The sequence below is a fragment of the Chamaea fasciata genome, unplaced genomic scaffold (assembly GCF_029207755.1).
Source record: "Chamaea fasciata isolate MVZ Bird 193981 ecotype frontalis unplaced genomic scaffold, bChaFas1.0.hap1 SCAF_4, whole genome shotgun sequence".
NCBI classification, from domain to species: domain Eukaryota; kingdom Metazoa; phylum Chordata; class Aves; order Passeriformes; family Sylviidae; genus Chamaea; species Chamaea fasciata.
Window position 1 is genome coordinate 2,373,227 of NW_027094089.1, and position 15,551 is coordinate 2,388,777.

The 15,551-nt window shown below is 43.2% G+C and overlaps 1 protein-coding gene across 1 annotated transcript in view; it reads left to right on the plus strand.

The window, feature by feature from the left end:
• The first annotated feature begins 11,538 nt into the window (after positions 1 to 11,538).
• PGM5 (phosphoglucomutase 5) overlaps positions 11,539 to 15,551 on the plus strand; it is a 67,433-nt gene continuing 63,420 nt past the window's right edge. Inside the window, exon 1 of the mRNA XM_066180718.1 lies at positions 11,539 to 11,840. Coding sequence (XP_066036815.1) covers positions 11,580 to 11,840 — 261 coding nt within the window. The 5' untranslated portion in view covers positions 11,539 to 11,579. The remainder of the gene's footprint in view (positions 11,841 to 15,551) is intronic.

The following is a 15,551-nucleotide window of genomic DNA, read 5'->3' on the forward strand; positions in this document are numbered from 1 at the left end:
GATAATACATTTCCAATATTTTGCTGCTTTTCCTTCTATTTGTCGCAGGAAAAGTGACCAAAATGCCTCTTACCTTAAAAAAATGCCTCATATAAGGAAGAACTCTGTTCTCTTTAGAGTGATTAATCTCTGAAGTGGTGTTAACTTTCAATTTGAAAAAAAGTTCAGAGACCTAGTGTGAGGAGCTTCAACACGAGTCATAACGGAAAAAAACCATGGATGCCTTACATAGTCATACTTTAGATACTTATTTTTAATATTTGCTCACCCACCACACACTCCACCACACTAAAATTTCCATGATGACTGTCAATATACTGGGGGCTTTTGTTGCAGTAGAAGGGCATCTCTGCAGCTGGAAGTGTATGCTCTGCACTTTGTACAGCGCATTTTTATACTTCGCACCCTTTCTTGCTAGGACGTCCCTTGCACTGCTTGCAATGCTAATGCTAGAGAATCCAGTCAGTATGCACATCTTAGTCTCTGCTTGTCTTCTGTGAATTGCCTGCATATTTCACTGCCTCCCCTGGGATGGAGAGCAAGCAGCTCCTGAGCAGGGTGGGAGTTTGTACTCCTCTTGCTGCTGGCTGTCACGATGCCCTAGTGCTTTGTCCTCTGTTCTCTTCACACATACTGGCAGTGGAAACATGCCAAGGACCTAATCTTTATCCTGGTCTCCCAAGAAGACCACTGGTTACATTTCTTGGGTATTTATTTAACCAACTTTTTCTGGTCTGTTCTTACATGCCTAACCTGGGGTGCTGTGTCTTGTCTTTGTATCATGCCAGAACAAAAAGAGGAGGAAAAATAATGGCAGCTCTGTAAAGGCTGTGAAATTACTGTAATATTTGTGTTACTGGGAGCTATAAGGATGGCCTTCTCCAAAGAACTAGAATTGGTTTCAAGTGAGGTCGTGGAGGAGGGTGAAAGGGACAGGCAGACAACACTCAGTCCTGTCCTGAGGTTGTGGTGTGGATAGTGGGGCAGACAGGGATGCTCAGGTTGGTGTGAGGAGGAATCTGGTGCACACAAGCATTAGCAGTTCTTCCTGTGTAGGTCCCAACAGGGGCACAGCCACATCTTCTCTGAAGAAATGATGACCATCTAGATCTGGGCTTATTTCCCAGCCAGACACCTCCCACTACTGGTGCTTCAATCCAAGAGACACAATGCTCTAGGTAGGAAGTGGTCTTGTCAACAAACCCCACACACTTTGTTCCCTAGCAGAGGAAGAGGAGTTTCTGTCCTAGAGGCAAATTGCAATCACTCCAGTGATGGAATGATTTGATCACTCCAGTGCCTTCATGAATATCAAGCATCAACAGAAACAGACTTTACAAAGCAGCATTTTCCCCCACAGTATTCTATTTTCCACATGTTTTTATGTGCTTCGTTGAACTTGAAACTAACAAAAATTGTATCCTCGCACTCTTATGCCATTTGTTTGTATCACCTGTTGGGTTTAATCTTCAGGACTTACCCAGGAAGATGAACGGATGATCATGGTTTAATTTTTTATGCCCTTTAAAATGTAGGCAGTTCTGAATTCAATAGTATTTTACTAGATTGTCACTTTTTAATCCTTACTGTATAAACTCCCACCTGCTGGAGCAGGTTGTTGTCCATGTTCCAACCCAACTCCTGTAGGCAGGGTACGACCAGAGGGGAGAGGATGGACAGGGTTGGGGTCCCAGCCACCTGCTGTCCTCACGAGCAACCCTGTTTCTCTGCTGCTGTGCAGAGCTCACAGCAACACCGTCTGCCTCTCCTTGTGGGGCATTTCCTCTGCTACCAGGAACATTGGCCCCAACAGTGTCCATTGTTTCTTATTCCTCCCTCAGTCCACATGAGCTTTTCTTGTGTTTGCAGCTATGCTTTGCTCATCCTGCACTGCTCTACAGTTTCACATTGCACCCGAATTTGTTATAGAAATTATTTATACATTATATACACTACGTACAGGTCCAGGTCTGCATGGTTTTAACTGACTGTAGGTGAATTCTTTACAGCAGGGGGATTCCAGTGCTAGGCCTGTGTTGCCTTTCTTATCACCCCTTGTGCCTGTACTCCTCTACAACACATCCTTGTCTCCACTTCTCAAGGCCACTGATACTGTATCAGTCATGTTTCCCTATGCTGCATCATTACATTAAAGCCATAAATACCTCATCCTACACAGAATGGCAGCTTGTTACTACTAGCTGTAATGAAAATATGGCTGTAACATCCAAGGATAAAAAAAGTAAAACAAATTAACAATTTACACCTGGCCAGTTAGGGAAACTGCTGTCACAAATAAATTGAAGAAATCAGAGCTTCGGGCAGGGCAGGAAAAGATTGGCCAGACCGGGTGTGGCAAAACTCAGCCCTGAGGTGCTGCACACTCAGTGCAAAGCTTGTGGCCTGCTCGTGGCAGTGGCAGCGTCATCCTGCAGGGCGACAAGGCTATGTTCCCATCCCAGTGCCCCACGCACTGTCCTTTGCTCTTCCAGCAGTGTACATGCAGGCAAAGGGAACAAAGAGGAAATCCAAGTCTGGCTGTGGCCAGCAGCTTCACACAGACACCTGCTCAAGGCATCCTTGGCCTCAGTCCCACACACACCAACATCCACAGAGGTTTTCAGAAAAGGATGCAGCTGTAACAGATCAAGCATCAAGCAGTCTAGGATGTGTATTGCCCATTAATAAATGAGTAAAAACATTTGTAACTTGCATTTACTTTAAAATATTGGTTAAACATTTATTTATTAATTGGTGCTTCCAATCTTTGAGTATAATGGAGAAGTCTCAGTGTATTGTCCTCACTCAGTTAGTTTGAAATACCTTCTAACTTCACATTGCTCTCTTAATAGGATTCAAATCTGTTGCATGTCTTTCAGTTAGATAATTTCAATCTACAAGCACAGCTAATTTGCTATTTTGTTTCTTTATTGGCTTCTCTGTAGTGTTCTTGAAATGTTCAAGCTTCTTTTTAATTGGAATGAGCAGTTAGTAATGATCTTATACTGTTAAAATTGGTACTTTTTATAATTTCACTTAAATGCAACACACAAAGCTACATTTCTCTGTCTTCACCAGTGCAGAATTTTGTTATAATTCATAAGAGGTCGTTCAGAATCACAGCATTGAAACACATCTTATGGAGAACTTCTATTAAAAACCTCTACATATATATGACAATTGTCAGCTCACAATATACAAGACCATAAAGGCATTCTAATGTTATAACAAGATGAAAGGGCCTGGTTGTTGTAAACTGATATGGCTGCTATCAATGTACTGGGGACTACCTCAGCAAAGGCTTGACATTCCTATGACATTTAAACTGTACTTTCCAGGAGGTTTCAATCATAACCATAGAATCACAGAATCATAAAATAGTTTGATTCGGCTGGGACCTTTAAAGGTCATCTAGTCCAACCCCTGCACTGTGCAGGGACATCTTCAACTAGATCAGTTTGCTTGTAAATCACAGCCTGAATAAAGAAAACTTCTTAAACCATAATGGTTTTACTTGCTTCTTTGCAAGTGTTCTGCTGCTTGTTTCTGAAACCATGCCTGTGGGATCAGCATCTGCCCTAGAGGAACTGGAAGAAGGTGAATAAAAACGAAAACTGACACGGCTGCTGGAGTTCTGGTTTGCAAACGGGAATATCAGAAAGTCATATCTCAGAGGACAACTCAAAGACTGTAAAGCAGCATAATACTTGAGCTGCTTTAAATATAAAATGTTATAAATATAAAAATATTTATAAATATAAAAGTATTTACTGTCCAATAAGTAAGAAAATTTTACTCGGTGTAGAACTCTGCTGTTGTTTCCAGCGGAAACCGGATTTGTTCTAGAAGAGGACTTATCCCAGCTGCTCCATTTCTTCGTTTTTGCCTTCTAGCAGCCGATCTACTCCCAAGCAGGAAAATGTCACATTAGATGAGTATTTGGTGTCACCTAGCGGTAACATTTGTTTCAGCAACTTTGTCAGCTGTTCAACGACGCAGACGTAGTCTTCTAGGAAATTCTTTCTGATTTTTGTCGTACGCTTTTTTCTAGGTAATAAAGGAGCGAGTTTATGGAAAACAAAAATCTGTATCTCTTTAGACTTATGGTTCAGTCTAAAATCAGAGTGAGATTTTTTTTGCTCCCGTCTGCAAATTCTTTCCTCTTTCTGCGAAAAGTAGAAGAATACTGACATCGTGGTTTTCACGGAGGACCTTCCTGACATAGTTGCAAGACTGAATTACGATATGAAAAGTGCCTGAGAAGGTAAGTTTTAGCTTTTCTGCCCCATCACCATAGGAAGAGGGATAACTTTAATCATATTCCTCAAAAGGAGTGGTCAGAGTGCAAAGTGTTGTCTTTGTGACATACTTTTAGTTTGGTAGGGATTTTTTTTTTTTTTTTTTTTTTTTTTTTACCTCCCTCACCCCCCAGGCATCCCTGATGCCACAGGATGGACAGTGTTGCTGATTAATTATATAGCCATGAAAGTGACTGGATGGGAATTGGCATCTTTGACACAATCTGAGCCAAAGTAAAACCTGACAGGCAAAAGTCAACAAGAGCAAGTCAAACCAGCAGCCTTGGCTAAACAGGTAGGTAGAAATAGCCCTTCACTTCGGTGCAGGAGGAGCATCCTGGGAAAAAGAGCTGGTAATTCTGGAGTAACTAAGTCACCATATCACTTTTCTAAAAGCATTGTGGTCTAAATAAGACAGATCTGTTCAAGCGAGTTCAATGAAAGAATCATTTCTGCAGTGGTAGGCTGCAGAACCAGATGAAAGGTTGGGAAAAAACTAAGAATGGAAGACACACCAAAACAGAAAGGCTAGTTTGTCTGACCAAAATTTTCCAAAGGTGTACATACTAATGGATACTCCCAACTAGGCACCCTTCCTGGCTTGCTGGTCGTGCGAAGTGAGAGCAAACTCTTCAGAGATGAGCCAGAAGGTTTGGTAGGTTGCAAAAGAGGAAAATAAATGAGACTTTGGCCGCGGAGAGAGCTCCGCAGAGGCTGACGGAGCAGATACACCCACAGAAGGAGGCGCTGCTCCACCACGTTCCACACCTCACGGCGGCACTGCAGTCACCCAGGGTCATCAACTGCTAGCCAGGACCTGGAACCAAATCTCTTGAGGTATCCTGAAATTACACCTTTTTCTACTAATTTTCTATGAATTTCCCCTAGACCTTAGTTAAAGATTTCTTTTGGACTATTTTTATAGTTTTAAAGAATTGTTCTAATGTCTGTCTAATCTTCTGGAAGAATCAATCAGAGTCACTCGAACATGGAAAGGTTGATTGGCAGACAAGGTATGTTGCAGTGAGAAATTTTCTTCCTTTCATCAGCTCTTGTCAGAAGACAAAACAAGTTCCCAGGCAAAATCAATTTCTCAGGTAGAATTTAGACTATGTATTCTGAAAAATTACTTGACCCTTTGATACGAGAGAAAGAAGAATTCTTAAAAAGAGAAAAATATCAAGTGCTTTGTCCAATAGTATTCCCTTAAATGGCAATGAGACACAGCTAGCATGGTGGAGTTAACTACTTTTCAGTGGGTGCAAAAAAACCCCAAAGCAAACCATTAAGCAACTACGCAAAGTGATCAATACCATAATGTTCACACTAATTAAAGAATCACTGGAATTCTGTCTGGGACTCTTCCTTAAAATGAGGAGTTTTAATCCTTAGGTCTCAAAGTGTTTTCTAAAAGGCCAATCAATTTATTTGTTGAACTGAGACTTAAACATATTCTGTCTTTCCCAAAACCTCAGAAATAAAGCTGCTAATAAAATCCTCTTCCATTTGAAGGAGCTGTTCTTCTACGCTGCTTTATTCTTCCTTTTTTGTTTGTTTGTGTTTCTGTGTTTGTGTTCCTGAGTAGTTTTAGCTTTGAGTTCTTGTCAGAGATGCTGCAACTGAGAGCAGAGATGGCGTTTTGCTTTTATTACCTTGTTTTGTTGTTGCTGAAGGCCAACATATATAAGGCAAGGAATCCCTGTATCAATCATTATGTTGACTATATATCTTCCTTCAAATATGTTGGTGAACAGGTTTTGTGGGAACATTTCTTCCTCTGTGTTTTTAAACTTTTCATATGCTTTGACTTCATGTTAAAAATCACGGGCTTTTAAAATGGATGAAAAATAGATCTCTACTATAAATTCAGTCTCTCTTTCATGTACTAATCTGTTAGTACAGCAAGAAAAACAGCAGTATTTCTGCAACCTTTACTACCCAGCAACTCCAGGCTAGGAGATAGATAGGCAGGATAAATTTGAGAATGCATTTCTGTGTTATTACTGCCCAGCTCCCAGCATCAAACCACTGTGCCTCAGCTTGAGGTTTTCCTTTTGCTCAGTAATTTCCACCACTGAGAAGGATGGAGATACACAGAGAACACGCTTGCTTGTAAGGAGGGGACTTCAGACCCTGAAGTAATTTTTTTTTGCCAGGAACCCAGAGTGCACACAAGTAGGTGATGATGTGAAAGAGGCCATTCGGTTGGCAGTATCTGTAGGATGTGGAACATTGTAGAACATGATGTCATCTGAGCATTACAGCCTGGAGGGCCTTGTTGTATGTCACTCTCACTGGATGAAGTTGCAGTAGCTATTTCTTGCACCTCTGGAAATCAAACTGGGAATCTGCAGGTCTGCAGCAGTAGGAACAGTTTGGAAGTTGTGTTTTATTCTTTGCATATCATGTGCTGGAATGACAATCATATGGATAAATTTTCCACTCTTAACTGGTGACATAATTGGTAAATAACCATAAATGGAAGGGTAAGGCTTCCAAAGTGTGTATGAAATAAGTTCCTGCTAAATCAGGCCTTGACAACATGGTGCTTACTTGGCAGTACAAACAGCTTGTTAAACAGAACATATCTGCCTCCGTCACACAGCCTAGCGAGATTGTGGTGACTGCACACTTAATTTCATACAAAGTAAGATTAAATAACCTATTTTCAGCTGGAAATAGAGTATCACTCACTTGAGAGTGGGCAAAACTATTTGAATAAGCTTTCTGGATCCTTTGGACATTTTGGAGGATGCTCCTTTTATAAGAGTTGCTTTCTCTGTTAGGTTAATGATTTATGATTGTCCTCGTTGCTTTCTTCAATCCTTTTCTTCCTTCCTGTTTCTCCTGATTAGATGGATAGTAACAGGCAACTTTATAAGTCAGACCTGACTTACACATCATGAGTTGCTGGCATAGCACTAAATCAGTTATCAATCATGAGAAGTATGATTTCAGGGAATTTTTCCTGCTTGGGCTTTGTAGATCAACTTGCATGTAAGTTTGTGTGAAAATGTTCCTTAAAACAATCACCCTGTTTGACAGTAATTGCAGACTTGCAGTTGTAGTGAAATATAGCCTTCCTGGAGATTAAGTAAAATTTCCAGAAAAAGAATTTGATGGGTATCCATGAGATCATAAATACTACCTCACAATAAAACCCTGCAACAAGGGAACTGACTTTCCTGTAAGAATATAAAATACATTTTCTCTGCCTTTTCTAACATAATAGTACTGCTTCCATAGAAAAACTTTAATTTGTGAACTGAAAGACAAGACAGATAAAATCAGCCCAAATATCAAGAAATTTTTCAATTTTATTTTCAATTGAACTCCTAAGTAATTTACATTTTGAAACAAAAACAATGCAAGTTTAAGGGAAAAAAAAAAAAAAGTAGAAAATGCCTCATTTGGAAGCACTGGGGTTTAAAAGTGATTTTGTTCTTATTAGCAAAACAATATAATAATTTAATTGCAATTTTTGGAGTGGTTTAAATAAATTCACATTTTCTTTTTAGAACTTTTTTGTTTCAATAGCTCAGGTTAACAACTTACAGTAAGTGCATGCCATTCTTCATATCATAATTGCACTATAAGAGGAACTGGAGTATCCAGCTCAATTGTCAGGATGAGAATTTAAACTTCAAAACATGGCACCATGGGGAATGGCTGAATTAATTTTGAGTACTCACATTTCTATCTGGAACACATACTGCATGGAACAACTGCAAGAATATGTTTCCACCTAAAACTCAGGTGATGAATCCTGAGCTTAAAGGCAAAATCTGCTTAGTTAAAGGCACTGGTTCAATTCCCCTGTAACATTTGCAGTCTGATACAAAGTATTTGTCCTTAACAGAAAGGAAGTGTCATGTCCATGGTAATTTCCTGTGTGTTGGCATCAAATAAGAGCTGGGCTGGGCTTCCATAATTTACCTTCAGGAAAATCCATTAGTATTTTCTGCCATCTTGCAGAGGGGACACTTCAGATCACCAGGTCTACTGAATTAGAAGAAACTGTGTGGCTGTAAAGGGCTTCTGTTGGAATGGGACAGACTTCTTCCATTCAAGTCCACACAGGCAACAACGCAATTCCCAGCTCAGTGCATGAAAAAACTGGACCTAAAGGGACAAAGGCACCAGTGCAATGCTGGTAAACCCCCCCCCCCCCCCCCCCCCAAAACCCCTCAAAAACCAACCAACCAACCAAAAAAAACCCCAAACCAAAAAACTCAAAAGATAGGCAAACACAAAAATATGGCTCTTAAAGTAATTAACACTGCCATGTTGACACAAGACAAATGAGTTATGGTAAACATTTTAGGGCTCAGGAATTAAAAAGCTTTAAGAATCAAATAAGAACCCAAGTAGGGGGTGAACATGTTCCTGAACTAGACTGAATATGTCAAACCAAGTTTCTAAAATTGGCATTCGGAAAGCTAATTGTTTTAGTTGGAAACAGAACAAATTTAACATGTATCCTGTCACTCCATTAAGATGGTTTTTATTTTAACAACCTTTAAAAAACTCATAACACAGTTTGGTAATGCTAAGAATATATTTAGCTGTTGTTTCCCAAGAAGACATTCCAGACTTTTAAAATCATCCCAAACTGATAATTATTCATTTGTTGAAAATTTCCAGCAGTAATCAGTTAATGCACTGCAGTATTGGCCATTTACAGACACCTCCACTCCTCAATGATATCTGCTGAGAACAGGACTGCTTATGGGACTTGTGTTGCTACAAAACAGAAATTGAAGCACTTACCCATGGATAAGTGTATCAACATAATGCTAATCTGGGTGCTGAAAAACTGCAGAACTGAACTAAGAAAAATAAAAAATGGATCCTTTTCTTCAGCTTTTGTACCAAAATGTTCAGGCTCTCTACATTAACTTCCTCATCCTCTGCACTGCTGCTGTGAAGGCAGGTATTTTATTTTTTTTAAACAAAACCTGAGGTCCCCCTGAAATAGCATGACTTTATGACAAAGTTTTTCAAAGTATTACAAGCACCATAATGAAAGAGGGGTTACATAAACTTTTGGATGGACATGCCAGAAGCAGAGCTTAATTTGAACTAAAAAATTACAGTGCTCAGTATAACCCATTACACTTCTGGTAGTGCCTTGGTCAAGGCAATGCTTGAAAACACTGTAAAACACACTTATGCAATACTGTGCATAAATTACAAGCAGTCCTGGAAAATTGTCATTGGTTGTCCCTCTCAAAATATACATTCCAAGAATGTCAGCATTTGCAGAGTTTTCAAAACTGATTCAAACTGATATATTCTCTTCCAAATGCTCAACACATTTCCTTTATCCATACGAAAAATGCTGTGAATTCTTTATTTCAAAGGCTATAATTTTTTTTTCTACTTTGGTCATGTGTTTTCCTTTACTTGGATCTTATTTGTTCTTTCAACACTTTCCATCTTTGTTGCTATTTCCTTGTGGGGTACTTGGTCTGATTTTATTTCAGCTCTCACTAATGCACATTAATGCAATGTCATGGTTTCGATGCTGGCAGTACCCAAATTATTTAAGATACAGCTACCTCATTTAAATTGTGCTTTGTTTATACTAGGGATATGAGAACTGGTGTTTCCAACAGTGCAGATTTTTCCCTTTTGTGGTTTAAAATGCATTCTGATTCAGTTTAGGAATTCAGTTTAGGAAGCCACAATCATGACACTAATGACTAATGACATTAGGCTAGGAGGTCTAACAAAAGAAATTACTGTTTTCCTGTATGTGCTCTGGCCCTCTGCTGCAGTATATGGCCCAACATAAAGGTATCCTGCCAACAGAAGAGCTGTAATTCTTGTATCTGCTTAAGTGGATTACTTTGTTTAAACTAAACTCCTGGGCCTCGACTCGCATGTAGAGTGTTTTACTGTGATGGCAGCCATCCCTGCCAAAGAAATGTATGTGCAGAAAATTTTATCTTAAACTGTCACTCTCGATCTGCTATAAACCACTAAAAAGGCTTCAGAAACAGGGCTCAAAATCATGACTGAGCTCCTCTGGTTACCATTCAGCAGGTGACTCTCACTGATTCTTAATGAACTACTGAATGAACTCTTAGCCTCTGTAGAAGACAAAAACATTTTACCCCATGTTTGCCTTGCCACCTCCTATCACTGCAGTCAACATGTTGCTTTGTTGAACCGTAACATTCCACTGGGCTTCTGAGTGGTGTGTGAGCAGACTCCTTAGCAGAAACGAGAAAAACTCCCTATAAAACTATTTTTGCCTGTTCAGATGCAGGTCTGCACCAGGGATTTCCTAAGCACAAAAATGACATCGAGGTTACATAACTATTTTTCCCCACTCTCCTACCAAGAGAGCTGTCCTGGGAAAAAAAAAAAAAAAAAGCTGTGTGGGCCCAGTGTGAAAAGAGCATTTGGATGGAAAATTTCAGCTGATGTTTGACAGTCACAGGCATCTATAAACACAGCCTTTATGCTGGGAAATGTTAGGCATCTTCACAGTCGCTAGTGCCAACACCTCTGCATTTCTAAGCAGAATGAACCCATGTCAATGAAATAAGCTTTACCATACATCTGTATGAAATGCCTTAGTTTATCACGGGGAAAGACACCTTCACGGTCGGCTTTACAGAGAGCGAGCCTGGAAACAAACCAGCACGGTGAGTAAGTAAGCCCCTCTTTAAGTTTACTTACCCCACCAAAACCTTGCTTTTGAGCAATACAGTAAGGAAAAAAAAAACAAAAAAAAACAAAAAAAAAAACACCAAATGGATTCTCTTTTTTCGTTCTTTAATTGCCAGCTCCCCCGACTCCTCGCGGCTGCCCGGCCTCACCGCAGCCGGGATTCTCCGCTCCGTGCGGGCGCTCCCCGGGGCCGGAGGGCGCTGCCCGGGGTCCCCGGGGGTCGGCGGGGGCCCGGCGCTGACAGACCGTGATCTCCCCGCGCAAGTGTGCGGCGCTGGCTCGCCCGCTCCTCGCTGCCGCCAGTTACACCCCTGGCAGGAGCCCGCGACTCTCGGCTTCGCTTTCCAGGGTTATTTTTGGCCGCGGCCGCCGCACGCTGACGGCAGCGAGGCGGCAAGGCGCCGGCGGGGCCCCCGGCGGGGCGGGCGGGGAAGGGGCGGCACGCACCCCGAGCCCGCCCCGGCTCCCCCGCGACGGCCGGGGGCCGAGCAGCGCCGCCCCGCCCGGGGAACGCCTCTGGGCTCCCCACCGCCGGCAGGGCAGTCTGCGCCGGGGCCGCCGCTGCCCAGCGGAGCCGGAGGCGGGCGGGCGGCAGCCGCCATGGAGCGGAGCCCCATCCCCGTGCTCACCGTGCAGACGGCGCCCTACGAGGACCAGCGCCCGACGGGCGGCGGGGGCCTGCGGCGGCCCACGGCGCTCTTCGAGAGCCAGCGCAACTACCTGCCCAACTTCGTGCAGAGCCTCCTCTCCTCCGTCGACCTGCGCGACCGGCAGGGCTGCACCATGGTGGTGGGCAGCGACGGCAGGTACTTCAGCAAGACGGCCATCGAGATCGTCGTGCAGATGGCCGCGGCCAACGGGGTAAGCTGCTCCGCTCACGCTTCCACCCATGCTGTGCCCCCGCCGGGGCTCACCGGGAAAGAACCTTCCAGTGTCATCCCCCGGGACGGCTCTCGGGACACAGGTGAAGAAGCCCGGAGCGGCCCGCTGCTGTATTCCAGCGCTGTCCGCCTCAGGTGCCCCGGGCTGTGCCGCTGCGCCGTGGCGAGCTGGTGGCTCCGTCGAGGTGTGTGTGACACGGGATGGTGGCAGCCCCTGGGGTTCGCCTGCGCTGTGCCGTGCTGTTTCACACCTTATTTTAGAAGGAGGGAGGCATGGGAGCTGAAACGTCGGAGGAAAATGTAGCAGAGTTAAAAATAAGTACGCGGGAAGCAAAGGTGTCAGACAAGCATCTCCCGCTCAGGATATTTTAGAAATAGTTCAAGGTAATGTTGAAGGAAGAGGAAATCAGCATTTTACCCACACCTTAGGGAGAATAATAGTTATTTTCTATCGGTCACTTGCTAACAAATCATAAAATGCAGGAAGACAGCGGTGGCAGAAACCTCTGGTCAGACGGGATACAAGGTTTTCTCGTGCAGTTTTGAAAGTAGGAAAAAACTCGGGAAGAAAACTTAGGTCTTCTGCTAGACACGAGTGGATGTGCATGTACAGAAAGCTGGAAACACAAGATAATGCAGGTTTGAAGTTCCTACTTCAAAGCAGAGTTAAAACTACCATCTCTTGTTATGATGCCTAGACTGATCCTCTAGACTTGGAAAAAGGAGTGATAGAATTTTATAGGGAGTTTTTTCGTGGGTTTTTTTGTTGTTGTTGTTGTTTTTTGGTTGGTTGGTTGGTTTTTTTGTTTGTTTGTAGGGAATTGTTTTCAAAAGCTCAGTTCTTTAAAGGCAGTCCTTTCAAAAGATCATTCACTTTTGAAATTAATTTCTATCTGTGTTTGAATTTTCCATGCTGGTTTGTTGTCACATACAAGGCCAACCAGTCTTGTATGAGTAATGAGTATTTTAAATTTACTCCTAAAGCACGTTCTCAGCGTGCTGATAATATCAAGCAGATGCTGAGTGATGCCTCACATTTCAGAGGCTGTGTTACATACTGTCTACCTAGTGCAAAAATCACTGTTCCTACAGGGACTTGGTAGAGGCCAGAGTTTATGTGGCCCAGGGTGTAGGAGGACTCTGTGGGGGACCCTGGTGAATGTGGGGACAGTGGCAGGACTGTGACAGTGATCCCACCTGCAGTGGTAGGGAAAGGGAGCAGCAGGCAGTGAGTGCCGGGCAGAGGAATTGGACTGGTGTGTGGGGAGTTGCAAGGAAGGTGGGACAGGACACAGAATGCTGCTCTCTATCCCCATTGCCCTTGTAGCTCAGTGGAGATAGTCTCCCTGGTGAAATTGTGCCTGTTGAGCAGGTGGGATAAAGTGCAGCAACAGCTAAAGCAAGAGTGCAACAGCAAGAACTGCCCTGCAGAGGCTGAGGTCCTTGTGTGCTGGTAGGAGCCACAAGAATGGGTTATGGTGCAGAGTGACCACGAAAACGGAGGTGCTGAAGAAATTTAGGGTTTAGAGGAGCAGGGGCTTCTCAGCCAAGTTAGGCTGACTAATTTTTCCTGTCAGCCTGCCTGCTTCCTACTGATTCTGTCACATTCCCTGTCTTGCTGGAATATCTTTCTGATCTCAGGAGGTTTCCAGTTTGAGATGATTCTGACACCTTGCTGTAATAATGCTTTCTCCTTTCTTAAGTTGCTGCAAGTTTCCTAGAAACACATTTTCTCCCTAGTGCTTTCTGAAGCCAAAATCCAAACTTTTCTGCTTGTAGTTCTCACAAATATCTGAATTCATGTATAATTGTCTTGCTAATGACACAGTCCTCAGAAATTCAGCAGTCCAGCTGGTAGGGGTTCCTGTTTCCATGTTGTAATGCTCTGCTCCCTCTCTAACATCTTCACCCTGCACACCGTGACTTCTGTTTCTCTCAAGCACAACAAGTTTCATATTTACTTAGTTAACACTCTTTGTATGTTTTATTTTTTGGCTGTTAAAGTACATGTGCTGGGAAAATCTCTGAATCTCCTTGATAGCACTGATTAGTGCTCTGCTATATAAATAGAAGGAGAGGAAGAGAAGACCCATGAGAACAAATATCTGTCCCTTTGGATGAGGAAGAAAGCTGGTAGCTGGTATCATAGGGAAAGAAGTGAGCTGGTGTAGTCTGGAGCAGAAGAAACGTGGGGAAGGCTTGGAAGGTGCATTAAAAATGTTCAGCTGCCCTGACTGCCAGCAGTGCTGATAAACTGAACTTTAATCTCCTTCCTGGAAGACACATACCGAGAGCCACGGCTAGTTGTGCTGGCTGAGTACAGAAATAAAAGTGATTTTCTATTATCATCTGTAAATGGATTGCCCTTTAGAGTTGCTAGGTTCCTCTTGTTCTAACTTGGTGACTCATCCCACATTCCCCCTGTGCTAACAGCCTAGCAGGGTTGGCATGGGCTCCAGTACAAGGAATGGGATGAGGTCCCCTGCTCAGTCAGCTGCCCATGCTTGGCCTGGCGTCTACTCATCCTCGGTGCTGCTGGCACAGGGATGCAGGTACATGCACCACAGCTGCAGCCTGCACAGCTCTGCAGCTGCAAGCAGCATGTGCTCCACCAACTCCTGCTCAGAGCCCAGGGTGGCCAGCCAGGGTTGCCCTGCAGTGGGGCACACAGCTGGGATGGTGGCAAACACGTTTGGGTGAGGGACTGCATGTCGTGGGAGGGTGGAAGGCCAGACAGAGGTCCTGTACCACCCTGGGTTGCAACGAGCAGTTTGATGAAGTGGAGTGGTAGGAGGAGAGTATTTGAGTGTCTGTTTCCCTTTTCATCTGTGTGGTGCCAGTAGTAGTGTTGTCTGTCAGCCTTAATGTCTGGAAGAACTGAGGTAGAAGGCTCCAGCAGTTGCAGTACAATTCCTCTGTGGATTAGATGGAAATACTCCATTAGACCCACCAGCTGGATGGGGTGTCTCGTTTTTGATGGAAAGTTTAGGATATGTTTAGATGAGAAGCTGTTATTTGTGAGTCTCAGTGGCAGATCAGAAGGCAGTGGTCTTACACTGAGTATGGAAGGTCATGACAGCATCCTAGAGAGACTGCAGAGTATTGCTAGTAATGCTGTAGAAGTTTGGGATGGCAGAGAGTTGAGTTTTCTGGTCATCTCCTGTGTAATACCATATTGGTTGAATTTTTCATGACGTTTTATGCAAATCTTCCCTCCCTCCCTGGGTCTGTGTGATATTTTTTTGCTTCTACACAGAGTGTGGTGTATAGTTCTCTTTACGATACTGTAGTAAAACACGTGAAGGCACAGCCCCAAGTTATTCAGGATGTAATCTGCTTGCTCCATGTTCTTTCAACTGTAATTGGCTGAGGCATATGAGAGATTGCTGGGAAAAATAATTTAAAGAAGCATTAAGTGACTCCATGGTAATCAGCTGAATCAGGCACAGCTGCAAGCAGTAATATTGCATAAAAGTGTTCTTGTAAAGTATTTGTTAGGGTGCTTTATTCTTTCAGCTGTAACTGTTGAGGATCTTTGTTTCTGCTGTTGTTTCTACAAATGCAGTGATAAAATAGAATGTGGGCTAGGGACACAGTCTTAGAAGAGACGTTACATGCCTCTGATCTTGTAGCCATGCAAGTTTTTGAATTCCAGAGATAATCTTTCCATGCTACAAAATTGTCCAAGATT